We start from the raw sequence: 20,378 nt of genomic DNA on the forward strand, positions 1-20,378 counted from the left end.
GATAGCTTAAATGTCATTGGTCTAAAGCAACGCCAACTATACAAAGTCTCGTGTTTTATTGGATAGATTGATTAGATCCCACCTTTCTTCCACAGGAAGTACGTATTTGTTTTATTTCGTGCTCTGCAAGACATGGGGTTAGCCACATGTGAGTGAAATACTGAGTTCCACGAGTTGGAGTATAGGTAAGAGAGAATATTATAGCTAGATTACTACACTTTACTGTTTTATCAGAGTTTTGGCAATTGCACGATTTTGTGTTTGCGGATTAAATAACATTTTAACTTCAGCTGATTGGAGGCTCTAGTTCTTTAGAGTATTACGATGAAATGTTTTAGATCTGTACCGAGCTAGAGTACAGATCCTAATGTTTTTACATGTATAATTATAGAACCTATACGAAATAAAAGTAAGAATTGAAATGAGTAAATTCGTTCCGTGCAGATGGCCTGTAGTTATAACACAACTGACGGAAGTACAGCTAAAAACTATAGTTCTCAATAACTTTAGAGTATCTTCAGAAACAGTTCAGGGTACCCATAGTCCACGAACACACAAGAACATTGTTTTAATTCTCCGTACGTTTTTAATAGAAACACTACTGTCCTAATCTTACTCTGTCTCTCGTACCTTCCTCAGAAAAAAATAACATGGCATCAGTGGAAGAAGATTTTCCTCGAGGGGGTAAAGTTAAAAGGGCCGAGGGGAGCCAGCCCGTGAGGAACCATGTGGAGCAAGACAACTTGTTTGAGGTCAGCAAGCACTTCCTTTCTCTTCTTGTAGGATGATCTTGTGCCCTTGTGAAGCTGTTTTGCCCTGATCTCTCCAGATCAACCATTCGTGTTCCATTATTGAAGAGGGGCTCTGCAGTGGGCCACAGTCTAGTCCCATGGAATTGGGAATCATGTTTCGTAAGAAGTTGTCGTAACGTAGCAGAAAGTAAACAAGATTTGACAAGCTTCTGTGTTTGTTGTATGGAATAACATTACTTCCCTTCTAGGCAGCTTCTTTCCCTAATCTTACCTGGGATTTATCTAATCTTACCTGGTAGACTCTCTTACCTTTTCAAAGCTAATAACAGCTGTGGTGACCAGCTAAGGAAGGTGTTGTTGCCTTGTCTGGTCTGCACCTCTGGCGTTAGTTTGGTAAGCAGCAGAGTCTTGTGGATATGTGTCTGAGGGTGTCCCAATATGAGTTCAGCACCTGTATGCTCCTGAGGTGCCCTGTTTTGGCCTCAGCCAGTAATTTTTGATGTACTGCAGTGACCAGTAGAAATCATTTGAGCTCAGCTTGACGGCCATTACTTGGTACATTTCTACATTAAGAGCCATTTTGCAGGCCTATTAATGAGCCCGTTGCTCATTTATCAAGGTCTGATTTTAGTCCAGGGCTCCTGATGTCACTGTTTTGCAAGAGAGGATGTGTGCTCCACTGTTCAAATTTGTTCTAGTGTTCTACAGGGGGTTTTATGTGGATGCAGTGCTCCATGTGCAGGTTATCTGCCTGTGCTTTAATGGTATGATTAAAGTGCCCCAATGAATGGTTATGCAGGTTTTACCAAGCTCCACAGAAGGTGTTTTTATCTCTTGAATCCTCCGTTTCAAACTGTTTACCGTTCTGAAGTTTAAATGTTTTCAGAATTTCAGAATATGGACTTAAATTAAGGGTTGGATAGTAAATTTGGTGAAATCTGTGAGGTTTGGATCATTATTTGGCTAATAAGGTGTTTATATACTTTTTGAGGGTATGGAAGAGTGGCACAGTCTTGCACTCCACACTGTGCCTCATCACGGTTTTAGAAGCAGACATTTTTTTATTTATTCCTCAATGTTTTGTGGTAGCCAAGTGTTTTTGGTGTTCCTTTTAGGCCCGTGACCCAGAAGAAGGAAAGAAAAGAAAGAAGAAAAAAACTGAGGAAGAGAAGACATCAAAAAAGCGAATGAACAGGGAGGAGGAAACTCTGAAACTCAATGCATCAAAGAATGTGGAAATTCTGCATTTAAGGGTCAGGGAATATGTTTATATGCTGAAAGCTGCTGAAAGTCTGATTTAACTAATTGAAACCTAATGTCATAAACTCCTCATTAGTTTGAGCTTGTATTATTATTGTTAGTGGAGGACGTACTGTTCACTTTTATATCATTTCAATGATCTTAGATGTAAATTTGAATAGATGATAAATAGAAACACACTACTTCCCACTATGCACTGTATTTAATTATATATTTGCTGTGTGTAAAACTGATATCATAATGATAAAAATCTTTAATGTTTATATATTCTAAAAATAGTTCTTGTCCTGAACAGTTTGAAATGATACTCTGTACACAAGACTTTGTTTTGTGAATGTCCATAATTTTCAGTCATGTTAATACATGAAGTGCTATAAAAAATCAAAGAAGAATTTGCACCAAAGCCCCACATCCTTATAGATTAAAGGGTTTTATGATGTAAGCAGTAAAGCCCTGTATTTGAAGGATTATTATCGGTCTAAAGTACAATTTAACAAATTACATTTCTTGCACTTGTCACTAAATCTTAAATTGTGATTGAAGGATACTTTATTCATGCACGTCGTAGTTAAGGTGCTTATCAGGAATCAGTGTAAGATACAAGGCTCTAATGCCTACGTTTGCGGTTCTGTTGATCTATAAATGCACACATTGTCACAATCACTGCATTAGCTTATTCTTTCTTGATACTTTGAGCTGGGTTCTTGAACTCTGTACGTTTGTAATTTCAGAATGTAACTGTGGGTACTCTGCTACTGGGCTGTGTGAAAGAGGTTAATGATTTTGAGCTGGTGGTCAGCCTTCCCAGTGGCCTGACTGGCTTTGTCCAGATCACCAACATCTCAGACTCCTATACCAAACTGCTCAGTGAACAGCTGGTTTCAGCGGACAGCCTGCAGGTGAGCTGAGCTCTGTGTGTATGATCCCCATGTTTCTAAAGCCACTAAATTCCCTTATTACTCTTGTTCTGATTACTCTCAACTGTGTCTGTAGGAAACGCTGACCCTTCCACGCCTCTTCCCCCCTGGGATGTTGCTCAGGTGTGTGGTGTCAAGTGTGGAGGTCACTAAAGGAGGTCATCAAAGTCTCAAGCTCTCAGTCAATCCAAGAGAGGTCAATAAGGCTTTGAGTGCTGGATCTCTTAAAGCAGGCATGGTGAGTCTGAAATGGAGAGAGACAAACTGTTACCTGGAAATGCTGCACAGCAGTCTGAGATAGTTTCAGCTATTTATTTCCCTTTCGTTATAGTGCTGCATTGAGTTTCACAATCAAGCACGTTTTTTCAATGAAAAGAAATGGCATTGCTAGTGTTTATGCTGCAGTCATTGTTTTTATTGTGACACGGAACAAAAGACACAGAGTTAATGTCTTATATGCTGCTCCATAAGATATAGTTCAATATATTTTTTCTTATGTAAAGTTCCATTCTGTAAGCAAGTAAATAGATATCTAAGAAGACATATTTCACGTCAGTCAAGACCTTAGTTCTCTCTAAACCAATTGAATGTGCTCAGACCTTGATAGAACAGTGCCCATTGGTTTGTTGAGAAGCGCTGCTAAAAGGTTTGCCCTTTTGTTCCAGCTTATCAGTGGCAGTGTGGAGAGTATTGAGGATCATGGCTACCTGGTGGACATTGGTGTTAGTGGAGCCAAAGCTTTTCTACCCAGACAAAAGGCAAAAGATCTACAATTAGAAAGCAAAGGTGATGTAAAACCATGGCCTCCACTTTGCACACGTTTATTCCTTAAAATGATAATTCTGAATGTTATATTGCTGTTGTTTGTTGTTTACTCCACTGCTAAAAAAGGGCCCAGCCTGTGTTCTGACCTTATGGCCTGGATGTTCAAAGTTTGAATCCAGGTCATGTCACTAGGCACGTGGGACCGAGGACACCAGGCAGCAACATGGTTGAGTGTTGCTAGGCTAGGATGGTCTTAATCTGCTTAGGCCACCCCAGCTTTCAACAAAACAGTGGCTCCTGTGACTTGTCTTGTAAGCTAACAGTGAGTCACGGAGTGGTGCTCCCCTTTTCCGAACTCTTCAGTAAGTCACTGTGGAGTTCGCAGTATATCGAACAACAAATGACACTGACAGGAAGGTGTGTGCAGGTTCTTCCCATGCAGCACAAGTATCGTAACCATAAAGCTGAGCCATAAATCTTTGGTGAGTCCTGATTGTGTGGGTGTAAACTAAAAAATGATTGCATGTTCAAAATTTAAAAAGCATTGGTGTGGCTGGAGCGTTTGTGGGGGAAGGGATGTTATTTTTGCCTGTACATTTCAGTATGCATGAAAGCAGGCTGTTACTGAGCATTTAATGGCTCCATTATTAGATGTAACATGGGATCAAAATGCCTTTGAAGAAGGCATTCTTTTATTGTGACCTCTTTGTAAGGGCAGCTGGATACACTGAACCTTTGTGAGTTTATCTTGGCACTCTCTTTTATCGGTCTTCATTTCCCAGAATACAAACAAAACCAGTCTTTAAAAACAACCTGAATTAAAATACCATACAACATGAGCGCATATATCTCATGGTCATCTCAATGAAAAGGAGCACAGTCCCTCATCTGAAAGATCGTGTTCCAGCCTGGATTATCCCTGGTGACTGATATTGTTTGCTGGTTTCTACAGTACTAGTTTAAATAATGTAGCTCATAGTGTATACAGTTTCTCATGTATGGGTATAAGACGTCTGTGGCTGAAACAAGGGTGTGTACTTAAAAGTTAGGTATCTGCAACTTAGGATGTAATCATACTGTTCTCCGTCATAAAAACCTTATCAATAGATTGTGGTTTAGACAAAAGCCCAGCACCACAAAAAAAATCAGTTTTGTATATAAAAAAACTGCAAAATTTTAATTCATGGAAGTCCTAAGAATAACCGCAGCAATAGTCGTGTGACTTTAAATTTCATCATGTAATATGTGTTGTGTTAATACCGCCATTACTGGTAAAATACTGGTGTGATTTATGCTTCCTCGGTTTCTGGGTTGCAGTCATTTCCTATTTTCCAGTTCATTTTCCCATTTCCCATTTAAATTTTCCTATTACAAAAATTTAATTTGGGGAACAGAAATTGAAAAAAAATTGGAATTGACCCTAGTTCTGGTCAGTTGCTTACTATTGCTATTAGTAATACTTACTATTACCTTGAATGTTGTGAATTAACTTTCCCCATTATACTGTTTTCTGAGTTCAGTGTAAAAGCAGTACCCAGAAAATTGGAGCCACAGTGATCACAAATTAAGTGAAAACCCTCGATTGATCTCTGCAACATTGGAGTTTTAATGCGTTATGAGAAAAATGGAGAAAAAGTGTCTTGTTTCTTTGAACTCTTAATTCAAATTTAAATCAAAATCTGTTGCTGGAGTCCGAGGGCTCTGTGTAATTTGTGTGCTAGGTTATGCTGTATTAACTGTATCACCGTCATATTTAAACGGTTCCTAATTTTTCAGGAGGCCTTATGGTGGGTCAGTACTTGAACTGCCTGTTGGAGGAGGTGAAAAACGAGGGCCGAATTGTCCGGCTGTCTGTCGGTCCGTCTGAGATTGCCAAGGCCGTAGCTGACACCCAGCAGGGCTGGACACTCAACAGTCTGCTGCCAGGGCTCATAGTCAAAGCCAAAGTTAAAAGGGCAAGTATTACTGAATTGAGGGATGTTACATCTTGAGAGGAGCTGTTTGACTTCATTGCTGTGTAAAATTTTAAATGATTTTTTAGAAGCCATCTAGTGACTGCAGTGCTGATTGCCACTGTATATCTTATAATTAAGAAAACAATTTAAGGCTGATGCATCTAGCCAAGGAAAGAGAGGCTCTCATTGTATTGACCTCTGGCTTGATTGAACCAGGGTTTTAAATGATGTAGAAGCTCACAACTTCCACAAAAGTTAAAACATTTCCAGTTACAACATTTAAACCATCATTTTGCTCTGCTTGCTGTCATGTTTGAGTTAGAGACATGGGTATAATTGGGTTTGGAGTGTTCTGAGCTCTCACAGAATCTCCTGTATTTATTGCCTCTTTATATCTAGAAGTTTGTTTTTCAATTACTTGAGTTTGTGAGTCCTCATCGAGCCTTTCCTAATATTTCACTGTTCCTTTCTTGACTGCATGTAAAGGTGACCATTCATGGCCCCATTCTGGAGTTCCTTTCCTCCTTCACTGGCACTGTGGACTTCCTGCACATTGATTCAGAGAAAGCCTCTGACTACACCCCTGGTGACACTGTGAGTAAGGATCTAGACTGAAAGGGTCTAGCCCATTTTTGTCTGTTTTCCCAGTTTTTTGTCAGTATACATTACAATGTATGCTGTTTGGGAACCTAACCTTTGCTAATTAACTAGCACAATATATTTCCATGTGTGTGTTTATATCCATAAGTCAATTTACATTTATAGTCACAGATAAGTATAGGCATCCTGCATTTCTAACAATGTTATTTAATAATTTAAAAATGTATTCAGTGTATTTATTGCTGTTTACCTAACAGCTCTTTTCACTATTCCCTGATGACACATTCATTTTAGTATGCAGTAGTTAACATTTCTAGTGAAATAACTAATTTAAAAGGAATGGTGTGAATATTTTTCTGCAACTCTGTGGTAGTCCGTGAAAAGCGAGTCATAAATATTCATTATTGTCTTCATTTTCTATAAGCCTTAAATTTCTCAAGGGATGCATTTTGTGTATGTTTCTAGCTGAGACTGTTTTTTGCAGAATTGGACATTTATTTTCCATTGTCCAGTCTCCCTTTAAACAGCAACCATTAGCTTTTAATATTTTTCTGCAATCTAGTAAGCCAGCTATTCCCAAGTGTAAGATTTTAACTACTGGTGCTCCTGTTGAAGAGGGTATTCATCTGGCTATTTCTGTTGAACTAGATGGAAAAATACCAAAGAAGTAACTGGGAGTCTACATTCTACAAGAGCAGTGAAATGTTGAAATATGATTGGGGGTGTGGTGTTGACATCGGGTTTCTGCCCATCAGAATGCAAATCAATTAAAATTAGAAGATTGAAAAGTATTATTGTTGTGCAATTAAGTCTTTTTTTTCACCAGTTTATAATTAAGAAAAAGAACCATTTAGATAAATTGAAAAAATAATCATATAATCTGAAAGAAGGCCCGGACAGTTCCAGGAGTTGGTAATTCAGCACAAACCACCCCTATGTTTGAGGGCTGAGTAAGTGTCCCCCAGAGGGTACTTTGCTGATACGACTGAGCTGCTGCTACCTTGAGACCTGCCAGTGAGTCTTTGAGCGTTGGGTGACCGTGTGTCCATCGTGTCCTGCAGGTCAAGGCCTGTGTGCTGTACATCGACCCCTCCATGAGGACAGTGGGCCTGAGCCTGCGGCCCCACCTGCTGCACCCAGGCAGCAAGCTGCATACCGTTGGCAACATGCAGATTGGGGAGGTGGTGCAGGACTGCAAGGTGAAATCCTTCCACCAGCACTCGGGAGCCATCCTGAAGCTGCCAGGCGGATCTCTTGTTTTCGCACACGTGAGTTGGCCCGTTTCCCTTTGCTTGCACCCGAGCTCAGCGTTCAGAATACTACTGTACATGTTTTCTCAAACCCCAAGCTTCTCTCCCAGTCTGTGTGTCTGTGTCTCATGGAGAGCAAGCTGGGGTATGTGAAAAGACGAATTCCTAATGCAAGAAATTGTATATGGCTTATAACGTGATCTTATCTTCAAATACATGGGTCTAAGTAGTTCAAGTTCTAGTATTTCATGCAGTGTCCAAAAATACTTTTGATTTTATAAGTACACCTCATTATCTTCTAGTAAATTGAAATTTTGTGATATTGGTACCTGTATTAATACACCCAACATAAATTGGATAAGCAATGCTGTAAAATATTTTGCTCAACATGAAATATTGATGTGTATCCATACACACTCTGTTATGTGTATAATTCACCAAATCTGAGGAATCAGTAAATGTAGGATATACTTAACGGTATTTTATACTAACATAATTTATTATGTTCTTAACCTATAGTATCTCAGGGTGTGCTTGATTACATTGGTGCATGCAGACAAGTGAAATATATTGGCTATATCGTTCTCTTTTCATACAGGAATAAGCATGTTGTGTGTAATGTCTGAGTAACTCAAGCAGGCTAATTGCAATATGCTTTTCATCTAAAATGCAAATTCTTGATGAAAAGATTTGAATTCCAGACAGTGCACAGGGACAGCTTTAAAGCAGAACAGCAGGTTCATGTTTGTTCAGTAATCTTGTGTTGTGAAAATACCCCTGGACACAATGGTTCACGGTGTACTTCCAAGGTAAAGGTTCAGGAAAAAAAGCTGTGAATTTATTTTTTGGCTGAAATGTATACAATATTGCACCTTGCTCTTAGTAGCTTGTAGTGAGGAATGCAAGGAAAACTGTCAGAATTAAATTGCAAATTAAATGTTTATAAAAATGCCTTCATAAGCAGTTGATATCTTCTGTGTCATCTAAGTATTGCAAATATGTGCAGCAGTTTGGCAAGACTCTTCCAGGATAAGGAGTGCAGCTGCTGCTCTGGCTTTAATTGCTCCACCTGGGGGCAGTAGAGAGTGGTATTGCAAAGCTGAGCTTCCCTGAGTGTTCTGAGTTCTACTTTTACAAAGCTCTTCAGAAATGGTTTTGGTAGAATTAGATAATTCAGTGATTTCTCAGAATATGCCTAACAGGATTTTAGAAATTGGCTGAAGGCAAAAAGCTGCAACATCCTGTAATGGAAAGTTACTGAGAAAAAGTGTTTTATCCTAAAAATGTTGTTTACGGACAGAGCTGTGCTGCAGAAGCAGCTGGATACTTAGAACAAAGTGTGATACCACCCAACTCGTCAAGGGCACGGGATGTTTTAATAATGTTTATCTCGGCTGCTTGAAGAAGGGAGTATGAGAAACTATTTGAATAACTGCTCTTCTTTGCTTAAAGCAAAAACCTAAAGGAATGAAAAATTACTGCTTTGCCTTTCCTTGAAGTGTTGCATCAGCTTAAAAAATATATAAAACAAGGGCTCTCCCTGCTTGCTCTTGAATCAGCTTTCACTTCTCTGCCCAGACGGGTGATGGCAATATGGGGAAAAAGCAATATGAATAAAGACCTTACTGAGTGAATGAGAATACCTCTCCTGGCTCTTCTTTGATAAAATTCCATGACAATCCTTTCTATTCACAGTAATTTTGAGGGGTATTTTCTCCCTACAGAAAAATCACCTGAAGGAATCACATGAATCCTTCGACCCCAACCGCACTCTGGCTGGGTCCACTCACACCTGCCGGATCCTGGACTTCAGCCCCCTGGAGCAGATGCTCCTGGTCAGTCTGCGCAAGTGAGTTTACTGCCCTTGGTGTCCAGCTGCCCAGCTCCAGCTCCTGCTCAGCCTGGAGGCCTGACTGGCAGGAGCTTTCAATATAACTAATGCACGTGGGCTACAGCTGAAACCATGATAACTGCCTTTCCCCTGCAGGAGTGTGATTGAAGCCCCATTCCTCCAGTACCAGGATCTACAGCCTGGACAGCTTGTTACAGTAAGGATATCCCAGTATGGTCATCCCAGTATAACCCATATTGAATTATAAACTCAGGAGAGGGATTTTGAAATATTTTCTTTTTACATTAGCTAAGCAGGAAGATTACTTCTCCAAAACTCACGGCGTGTGTTTTTAATGGTTGTAATAAATTTGGCATTAGCTCGCAGAACTGAAATCCGTTCCCAGTAAATATTTATAACATCCTTTTTAGTTAAGTTTGCTGTACTGTCAAAAAGAAGTATGTTTTTTTCTTTTTTTTTTAACTGCTAGGAATTTGCAAGGCACCATTTGCATTCCACAAAAGTCTCTGATGTTGTGCAGCCTTGTTCATCTAGGTCAACTGGACGTTCACTGTTGCCCTGGTTACATGACTCCTGGGACGTACACAAATAACGTCTGTGGGCACCGTGGCCGCCACTTCCCTGCCCTGTGTTTCTAGCTTGTGGTTGTTGCTCTCTCACAGGGCATAGTGACTTCACTGCACGATTTCGGCATGCTGGTGAAAGTGACGGAGCACATCCGGGGCATGGTTCCACGGACACACCTGGCTGACATTATCCTGAAGAACCCAGAGAAGAAGTACAGGCCTGGGGATGAAGTCATGTGTCGAGTCAGTCTTCCAAAAACTCTTCTTTTGTGGGTTTTAAGACCTTTAGCTGAGGCTGTCAAAGTCTGCTTTTAGGACTGAAAGAGATGCAGATTCAGGTTTCTTGTCCTTTGGAACTAAAAGTTTAATCATGAAGCATTACTCAGATATGACAGATGTGGGTTAAAAACTCTGCTTGTTAAAAAAGCAAAAAAAAGTTTCATACCCCCTTAGCCCTGTGCATAGACATTGTCCACGAAACCTTCTCTGAAGGCCGTCTCTGAGGATGGAGTCGTGGCAAGAAACTTTGCTGAACTGAATGCTGGGATGCTGCTGACAACTGTGGAAACGTACATGGTTAGCCTGGAAAGAGCATTTAAAAGTGAAGGGACATTTACCACTGAGAGTGTAGCAATTGTGCTGCCACCTTACTGATCATTGTGTTAAGATATTATTAATCAAATAATAGATTGTGAAAACCCAAAGAGTATTTTGGCAAGTTTAGAACCCTCATTCTTTTCGATAGTGCCATAGGACTTCCAGACAATCTTGAATGGTGGTGCTGTTTCTTGGTTCTAGCTCCACTGTGTTTGTGTTTGCTGTTCAGGTTCTCACAGTAGACCCCAAAGTGAAAAATCTTGTGCTAACAAGGAAGAAGACCCTGGTGGAGTCCACCTTGCCTCTGATCTGCACCTATCAAGATGCAAAGCCTGGGCAAATGTCTCACTGCTACATTGTTAGTGTGAAGGACTTTGGCTGCATCGTTCGTTTCTATGGCAACGTCAAGGGCCTGGTTCCTGTTGGTGAGCTCAGCATGGAGCCTAAAGTTATCCCAGAAAAACTTTTCTACGTTGGGCAGGTGAGGCCAGAACTTAATGGATTTATAGGATGTCTATAAATCCTTACACTTTAAATCACCCATTTTTTTTCCATTGTTTTAAGTTTTAATTAGCTGCTTAGGTCAGGGGTCTGCACTGGTGTCTCTGAAAAGCAACAAACCAGTCATTTTAATAGAAGTTGTGAATAGTTAACAAATAGAGATGGCAAAAGCCTTAACAATAACATGGTCAAATTACTCCAGTCATTCAGTCCTCAGCTAGAGTGAACCAGGGTTAAAGACTCCTGATTTTAAATGTTTTGCTAATGTCTGTGCTTGCAAAAGACTCAAGATTCCATTGCAGGGAAATTGCACGTTGGGAAAATTCAAAGTCGATATTTATCTGAGATGCTGTAGTTGTTCACTTTGGCATCGGAAAACTTGCAGTGTCAGACCTCAGTGTTCTGTGTGGCAGGTTGTCAAAGCCAAGGTCATGAAGTGTGACCCTCATCAAGAAAAGCTGCTGTTGTCCTTCAAGGGAGTAGCAGAAGACATTCAAACAGTTCCAGAAGGGAGTCCCTTTGAATACGAAGTTGGAAAGGTAGGAGATATTTCCATCACCCGACAACTTTTAAGTGCTAAATATATCTTGTTGAAGGAGACAGAACTGTATCTAAAGATTAAGTCAGATTAACAGTAAGAAGTTTACATTGTAGCTAGGCACGCAGTTTATTCACTCTAAACAAAATGGAAGCAGAAACATTTCCACAGTAGAACAAGGATTGCTAAGCATTAACTGAAAACTCTCTATATTTTCAGGAACTTTAAATTTGCATTTCCTGCATTTTGTGTGGCATAAAATATATACCCATTAATACCAGAGATTAAGAGTCTCATTACATTTCTATCAAACATTCAATTTTTTCAAGACCGTCTGTTAAATCTTTCAAGTGTGATATTATCAGCAATAAATCCAATACTGTAGTATTGAAATTCTGACTAGGGTAGTTTACACTGACTTTTAATCATTTTAAAGCTAAGTGTTGATATTAATTCTGAGTTGTCTACTGATGCAGTTGAATCATTGTTGGCCTGTTTTGCAGACTGTGGAAGCAAGGATTGTCCAGAAGACTGACAGTGGTCTTAAGGTCTCAATTCTCCCTGAAGAAGCAGCTGCATTCCTTCCCAAAGTGCACCTCTCTGACCATGTGTCTAACTGCTCACTGCTCTGGGAGGGACTAAGAGAGGGTGACATCATCTCTAATGCTGTGTGCCTCAGCAAGAGCAAGGAACAGATTGTATCCTTTCTACAGTTGATGGCAGGCTGTAAAGACTCAATATTTGTTTACCGCATTAAACCACAAGGTTCACACTGGATTCAGGGCTGCTTTGTGCACACCCCTAAAGTAGGCTACATGGCCAAATTCTTTTCTTCTTTTAATTTTTGCTTTTCAGTGCATAATTAAGTTCTGTGTGTTTTAAGCTCATGTGCTGATGCAAATTCTCACTCTATCCTTCAGTACAAAAAAGCAAATGAACACTTAAATGGTTACAGATATAATTGCAATCAAAGTTTCTTCATACATGAAATAAAGACCCCTGCTATTACATTTTAATTACACAAATGACTTTAAACCTTTGTTCCTTCAGGTGTAGTATTATGATGAGAAGGTGTGACTTTGATATAGGTTCATGACCTGTGTCATGAAAGAGTAAATTCCTTTAATTTTTTTAAATTAAATTAAAAAAAAATTGAAAGTTAAAATTTTCCCCAAAGTTCAGTATGTTTATGCAATATCATTTATGTAGCAGCAGAGCTCTTAACACATAAGAGTATTGCTCTGTTCTTTGAATATGAGTTTGCACCACATGGTAGTAGGAGTTTTTGTTAATAAAAGCAGAGAAATGTTTCATACCCCCTTAGCCCTGTGCATAGATACTGTCCAAAAAGCCTTCTCTGAAGGCTGTCTTTGGGGATGGAGTCGTGGCCAGAAACTTTGCAGAACTGAATGCTGGGATGCTGCTGTCAGGGTGGATCAAGAACGTCATGTCCTATGGAGTGTTTGTGGAGTTCCCGTATGGATTAGTTGGACTGGCTCCCATATCTGTAAGTGCCTCTGTCAATCCGTAGACTTGAAGTCTAGCAAAATAAGAAAAAAATCAAAGAAGTGGCAGCTGGAGGTTTTTGTTCTCGATTAGATTTAAATTACATTTTACATAATGTCTGTGAACACGAAATTCTCACTATCTTTAAAATCAGAAGTCCATTTCAAGACTTGGTGATGAGTTTCTGGTTTCCTGCCTAGGCGATGAGTGACAAGTTCGTCACAAACACAGGGGACGCCTTCAAGGTTGGGCAGACTGTGGTCGCCAAGGTAACCAACCTGGATGAAGAGAAGCGGCGGTTCCTAGTGACCCTGAAGGTGTCGGAGGTCAGCTTGGAGCGTGAAGAAGCAGCAGCTTTGCTGTCACAGTGTATTCAGGAAAGGAACACTGTGGCCCAAATGATGGCCAACCAAGGTGAGCGGTCAGGAGGATGCCCACTGCTACAGACTTACACAGGCTGGGGTGTAGTCAGGGTGAATCCAGTATTGAAGGATTTCGAATTTGAGATCTTGTCTCTTAAGTATGAAATTGGTCTAGTTAAGGCTTCATACTAGGCAGGTATAACTTCTGGTCATGCTGAGACATATCGTATAGTTCAAAGTTAAGGTTTTCCCAAACCAAGTACCCGAAAACATTAGTAATTTAGACTTTTTAATTCAGTCATTTGATCTATTAGAGGTAACTGGGACCTAGTCTGAAAGACTAATGTTGGGGTTCTTAATGTGTATATTCCCTGCTGCTGGTTCTATTTTCAGGCCATTCTGACCTTCATCAGAGTCTCTCCAGCCTGAAGGTTGGGCAGAAGCTGAAACTCACAGTGGATGAAGTCAATGATAATGGGACAGCTACCTTTAAAGCAGACCATCTTAATGGAGTAACCATACTGGCCTCAAAGTACCACTTAACTGGTGAGTTTGCATTTTTTACACCTTTTATATCTTTCTGCAACGTTTCAAATGACATGATAAAACTGATTTTTTTCCTATTATTAATTAGAGCTTCATCTGTTTTAAAGTTTAGGTGGAAATAAAGGAAGAAACTCAGTCTGTTTACATTTAAATAAGTTTAACTTGTGATGCTAAACATACATCTGTTTTGATCATTTATAATGATGTTTTCTGCTTCTGTCTGTAACAAGTTTATAACTACTAAGGATATTAAGGAACTGTGTTTAATTTTGTAGCATGATTTTTATAAGTGACAGAGGGACATTGAGGGCAGACTCCTGAGGGACGGGAGCTAATTGAAAAAAATGTACCAGATAGAAAACGTAAACCTATGGAAGGCAATCGAAATGTACCTTTACTTTAATAGATGCCACCTTCTCCCCCAGCTCTCGTTTTCATTGATGGCTCTGTTGATAATCAAGGATAGCGTGTGGTGTAGTGGTTAATTTAGCTGCCTCACAGCACTGGTGCCTTGAGGTCAATTCCAGAGCTGGGAAGCAATCTGTGTGGAGTGTATATGTTCTCCCTGTGTTTGCGTGGGCTTCCTCCAGGTGCTCTGGTTTCCTCCCACAGCCCAAAAACATACTGGCAGGTAAATTGTCTTCTGGGAAAACTGGCCCTAGTGTGAGTGTGTCTGCTTTTGCGTCTGTCTGCCCCACAGTGGACTGGTGTCCTGTCCAGGGTGTTCCCTGATTTGTGCCTGTTGCCTGCTGGGATAGACTCTGGATGGGAGAGAATCGGGACTCCAGTACCAAATAGTTTAAAGAATAACCCTGGTTCCACTCATCACTCATGGATGGAGAAATCCAGCCATGTAATGGGAAACGGAGAGTTATAATGACAGAGAATAGGAACGGGAGTTAAAATTTTAGGATTTTAAAATTTCTAGTTTGTTGCAGGAAGGGGCTTGTGACAGTCAGGTTGGGGCAGAATTCTGTTTTTCTTCCAGTGTTACAAACTCTTGAGATCCTCATTCATCACAAAGTTACTGATTGAGCTGGGGATGAATATTTTTGGATAAGGTTAGAGCCAGTGGTGATGCACCACAGGATCGAATATATTGTAGGCAGGTCTGTGTAAGGGCACTTTGTTGGGGCCTGATGGCCTGTGTGTGTGTTTATACCTCCAAGGTGTCACTGTGGTCGAAGGGCAGAAGGTAACCGGAGTGATACTTCATGTGGATTTCCTCACCCGCCAGCTTCACATCTCCCTGTCTCCCCTGCTGGTCTCCAGTAAGAGCAAGGTAAAACCAGACAGGCCTCTTCTTTCTCTCGCAGACATTTCTGGCTTTATGACAGGTCCCAGTGAAATACTGCATATTGGACTCAGATACGTATGTGTGAAAGGATTAAAATAACTAAGCTGTTTTTGCGTCCAAGAGCTGCTCCCAAGTTGGCAATTTCCTTTCACTAATCATAATAAAATGAGTTGGAAATAAATTCAAGACGGGTAAATAATTAGTTCACACAAAATGCTTTTGATTCTTCAGTGCCCTTCCTGAATCGCAAAGGAATTAAGCTTCTTAAAATTGTCACTGTTGAGGTGACTAATTGATGACTGCAGCATTTACTGGCTCATTACTGTCCTGCTGCTTCGTGGTTTTGCTTGGCTCCCTAAAAAAGAAATCAAATTATATGCTGCCCATGGTGGTATAGTCTGTGTGACTGTACTTCTCTGTTGTTCTCTTTGAGTTGCCAATGCATGGTTCATTTTTTACAGCGCCAAGTTTTTTGGTAGTACTGTTGAAATTCATATTATCAGCCTCCCAGAGAAATCTTCACACGGATGGATTACTGTTGATACTAAGCTAAACTGTACCAACTGTTTCCTCCTTAAATCCACATGCAGTAAAATGTGGAAGCTAACATTTTTCCTTTAATAAATATGCACAAAGTGTCTCAATGCATCCTAGTCACAGTTCAACCAGTTGAGTCAAACCACTAGGAAATTTAATTGTGTATATTCCCAAATACATTTTGCTTTATTTTTCTTTACAGTTTTTACTCCTTTTATTCATTGATGTATCACATATGATATATGTGAAATAGTAAGTACCAAATCTTAGAATCTCTAGAGAATGAATAAAGACCAGGGAAACAATTAAGTTTATTGGTTGCATCAACTCTGTTTCCCATGAGTGCACATTCAAGGATCTTCGTCATCTCTTTTTCCAGCTTAAAGCCAATGTAACAATGCCTGCAACGCTGCAGTATGTGGAACTGGACTTTGCCGTTATCAGATTGGGTGAGACTGGCCATCTTACCTTCATCTCTACAAAGACCCATTGGAATGATACGTTCCGCTTTGAGTCCGAGCGGTTGTCTGTAGGCCAGAGCCTCACTGTTACGGTGAAGAAGCCCAAATCTGAGGAGCTTGGGGGGTTCCCCTCCGTCACCTGGGTGTCTGGGAAAATAGTGGGCTCCAGACGGGAGCGCAGCCTCTCACAGAGCAAAGATGAGAAGCTCGGTGGCCCCAAGCACCCCTTCAGCCTGGGCGACAAGGTGAAAGGCACAATCAAGACCATCAGGCCGCTCAGTGTCCTAGTGGCCTTGGAAGGGGGGATCACCGGCAGCATCCACGTCTCTGAGGTTCTGGAGCAGGTGAAGCCAGGCACGTTCCCTGTGTCTACTTTGACGAAGGGCAGCACCATCACTGCCCGTGTCATCGGGGGAAGAGAAGCCAGGAGTCACAAGTGAGTTCGTTGGTGTATTTTCACGGTACGACACATAAACTGCGACCTCACAGATTGCGTGTTGCTGCATTTTCTCCCTCAAAAGCTGATGCTCTTGCTACGAGTATATTTTTTGTAGTTTTCTTCAGCCCCAGCATTTTCGTTACCTCCTCTATATGATAGTAAGTCAATCAGTAAAATTGTAATTGGCATTAAAACTTGCTCAGCCTCAGACTTCTGCCACTGCTCACATCTCACCCAGATGGGAACATCAGCAATGAAGATGAGACCCATATGAGGGTGAAGGAGCTACTTAAAATAAACAACCTTGCTCAGAATTGAAAATCCACTCTGTTATTCACATATTGGGTTATGAAAAACAAACCTTAGTTTCAAATCGAATTTAATGTTACCAGTGACATTTTTAGTTCATTTTATTTAAAGGTAATTACAGTAGCACACTTCATTTTTTAAAGTTTGAAAAGCAGTTGGCTTTCTGACGATTTTTTTTCTTTGTTGTAATTAGATTATAGTGTTTATGGCAACAGCAGTTATTAGGTCATGTCTGGATTCCAGTTACGAATGCTGAAACTGCTCTCAAAAACATCTCTGCTTTTTGTGTGCCAGAAGATGATGTATTGTGTGAAAAGATCTTATTCAGAGCTTGTTTTAATAATTTGCAGTTGATCGAATAAGTGATTGCATTTATTTTCTATTTTGATTGGAATACATACATTATATCAAAGTATAGAAATATGCCAATTAACAACATAGCTGTATAACTTAAGTAAGCTGATAATTAAAGTTCTTCTTATGTAGCTAAAGAGATGGAACTCTAAGAATTAGGCCATCAGTACAGAGTTGTGATAAGAGCCCCTGATTGGAGAGACATGGGTTCAGATGCTAAGGTGGACCCTGCTGTTGCATTCTTAAGCACGAGACTTCACTCAGTAAAAGTTCTGCTGTGTAAAGAGATAATTTCCAGGTCATTTTAAATCAGAGTTATTTTCTTAACTTCTCTGATTAAAATAAAATAACATCAATTTACTTTCAAGCATCTGTACCACTAAATTACATGAATAAAACTTCAGTTCGTTTCTTTCATTCCTGTAGGTTTTTGCCAATTTCTCATCCAAACTTTACTTTCACGATACCTGAACTGACACTTCTACCAAGGTAAGCCCTCTGAAGTTAAGCATGAGTTTTCATTGCCTTAAATTTTACAGGCCGTTAGCATGAGCACCAGTGTAAAACATTATGACAAATTGTTCTCTAAAGGACATCTACTTCATTCAACAGGCATTTATTAGTGATCGGGAGTCAGATGTTTAGTGCAGAAATCATGAAGTTTTGAGAAAGAGGAGATGCAAATCAGACCTCCAGTGTGTTGCACAGTGATAAAAAAAATATTGAACTCTACTTGATAGTTTCTTGGTTCAGTAATTTGGTATGGGAGAGCCTTTCTGTCACACTGGAGAATCCTTAAAATACATGCACACCATTTTGTCTTCTCCCCTTTCCTCATTTATTTGTAAGTGTTCACATCTCAGAAGTTGAAATTGCAGTTTTTGTTGAGCTCCTCCTCAGGCCAGGGTCTGTGGAGTTGTGAATTGTTACTAGAACCTCAGTGACTGAGTTTCATGCCCTAAAGGTGCAGGTGGCACAGGCGTTGGCTGTTTGGGTTTATCCGAACCTTGCGTTGTTTATTGACTGCAGACTGTTGTCCAGACTCTTAGCTAAGTAAAGACAAAGCCTACATTGAATTCAAGGGTCTTAAGCACTGGTACAACTTTATAAGCACATGATTTTTCCATTCAAGCTGGACCAACAACCGGTACTCTCATCTTGGCGTAAGTGTCTTTCTGGGTCAGTTTTCCTTTTGGTTTTTCATTCTTGTACCTGTATTTGTCTGAATCCGTTGTCCATGGCATTTTGAGATTCCTAAGCTTTTTGTGTGTGTATTAATGCCCAAAGAGCATGTGTATTTAGCCCTGCTGGTTATGTTGGTTAGTGGTTTAACTAATTTCAGTTCTAAGTAAGAAGCAGGCACATTAGGCATTTTACTACTGACAGAAAAGTAAATGTATGTGTTGGATACCATGCTTATACATATTTAGTTCAGGTGGGTAGCTGTGTCAGCATGCATAGGCTACAAAGGAACAAATAATAGGTTTATTCTATGCTGAAAAGAGAAGAAAGAAAATGCAACGTTTCGGCTGTGAAGCCTTCTTCAGGTGAGAGAAAGACAGGACAGATTAAATAGTACAGGAGAACAAAAGCTGGGAGAGGGGAGGATCCGAGAGCAGGGGAGAGGCAGAAAGAGGGGAAGAGAGGGGTGAAGTCGAAACCTGCATGTGAACAGAGAAGATTACACGAAAACAAGTCTGTCATTGAGAGAAGGGGGAAGGTGTGAACCAAGTCTCAGGATAATTCTTGTTTCTGATGTCTTTCTGCTATGGGAGTTGAGAAACCCTTCTTTGAGAATGCAGACAAAGAGATCAGTGTGATCATGGCTGTCTGAGGTGAAATGAGAAACTATGGGCTTGGAGAAATCTTTAATCTTCACAACCCTAACATGTTCTCTGAAACGGTCTCCTACTATCCTTCCGGTTTCTAAACGTAGATAGCTGGGCATTTCCTGCACGAGATCCAGTAAATGAGGTTGCTGGAGGTACAAGAGGTCACCCGGGTGATCCGGAACTGGCCTGAGGGGCCTTGAATAAATGTGGTGTTAGATATGTATTTATAGGTGATGCAGTGAGCTCTGTTGCAGGGGAAAGTACCTGGTGTGGATGATTGTTGAGGGCGGTCAAGGGAGCTGCGAACAAGAAGTATACATATTTATGCTATTGTGCAGTTAAAATAAAGCCTGTGAGATTTTTTTGTTTATAAGCTTCTGCACCTTCTAAATGCAGTTCAAACTGCTCTACAATGGGATCTTTGTTCAATTCTTGGTGCAGCGCAGGACAGTGTTTGTTTACAAGTTTGTTTTCATTTGCTGGGCCTGTCCTGACAGCAAGATGGAAGGAGACCTGCCAACCCAGGAGGAACAAGCTGAAGCATTGGAAAGCTACCAGCCTGGACAGGAGGTCACCTGTTTTGTGTACAAGGTAATAAGGTCAGAGGTGGTGAAGTTCTGCTTCCTTCTTAAAATGTTTTCTGCCATATTGGAGAATCCAAGTTTTTGTGTTTTATGCCAGCATTTATAATCTAAATATAATTAATACTAATAAAAATATATTTAAGAAAGGTAAAATAAATCATCAGGGATTTTTATTAATGATGTTAAGCTTCAAAAACACTTAAGTTAGCGGGCAGGTTGTGAATTTGGGAAGGTGAGGCCTTTGGCTCTGTGTCCTGGATTACATTTTGCTCTGGTTAGGTTTTGAGTCCTTCAGTTGACTGCAATAACTGCTAAAAAGGCACATTGCTGCATTTTCTTCAGAGGTCACCAGTAAAACAAGGGCAGCACAAGAAGATATATCAGCCTGCACATCCCACAAAACCTTTTTCTTGTTTTATTCTTTCTTTTTGAAATGTAATAAAACATCTCTAGTGACATGATTCAGCTATGAACTTGGAAATATTTAGGAAACAAAAACAAAATAACATTCTCCAGATGTTTCTTTTGGATATTTACTAAGTGCTGATTTGGAGTGGGTGTCAGAAGGAATGCTGTACTTGTTTCCAGCAGGTGTAGT

At 40.2% G+C, this 20,378-nt stretch overlaps 1 protein-coding gene across 2 annotated transcripts in view; it reads left to right on the plus strand.

Annotated features, from left to right (window-relative positions):
• Positions 1-101: 101 nt before the first annotated feature.
• Positions 102-20,378, plus strand: part of pdcd11 (programmed cell death 11) — a 30,955-nt gene continuing 10,678 nt past the window's right edge. For both annotated transcript variants that reach the window (XM_088915667.1, XM_088915668.1), the window contains exons 1-22: positions 102-185; positions 640-752; positions 1,868-2,005; positions 2,744-2,911; positions 3,006-3,167; positions 3,595-3,715; positions 5,471-5,649; positions 6,136-6,243; positions 7,311-7,517; positions 9,224-9,348; positions 9,487-9,547; positions 10,014-10,160; positions 10,744-10,995; positions 11,429-11,554; positions 12,057-12,251; positions 12,890-13,060; positions 13,260-13,473; positions 13,815-13,967; positions 15,137-15,249; positions 16,181-16,698; positions 17,791-17,853; positions 19,694-19,787. In XM_088915667.1, coding sequence (XP_088771793.1) covers positions 651-752; positions 1,868-2,005; positions 2,744-2,911; positions 3,006-3,167; positions 3,595-3,715; positions 5,471-5,649; positions 6,136-6,243; positions 7,311-7,517; positions 9,224-9,348; positions 9,487-9,547; positions 10,014-10,160; positions 10,744-10,995; positions 11,429-11,554; positions 12,057-12,251; positions 12,890-13,060; positions 13,260-13,473; positions 13,815-13,967; positions 15,137-15,249; positions 16,181-16,698; positions 17,791-17,853; positions 19,694-19,787 — 3,417 coding nt within the window. In that variant the 5' untranslated portion in view covers positions 102-185; positions 640-650. The remainder of the gene's footprint in view (positions 186-639; positions 753-1,867; positions 2,006-2,743; positions 2,912-3,005; positions 3,168-3,594; positions 3,716-5,470; positions 5,650-6,135; positions 6,244-7,310; positions 7,518-9,223; positions 9,349-9,486; positions 9,548-10,013; positions 10,161-10,743; positions 10,996-11,428; positions 11,555-12,056; positions 12,252-12,889; positions 13,061-13,259; positions 13,474-13,814; positions 13,968-15,136; positions 15,250-16,180; positions 16,699-17,790; positions 17,854-19,693; positions 19,788-20,378) is intronic.

The sequence above is a fragment of the Atractosteus spatula genome, chromosome 5 (genome assembly GCF_055471065.1).
Source record: "Atractosteus spatula isolate fAtrSpa1 chromosome 5, fAtrSpa1.hap1, whole genome shotgun sequence".
NCBI lineage: Eukaryota > Metazoa > Chordata > Actinopteri > Semionotiformes > Lepisosteidae > Atractosteus > Atractosteus spatula.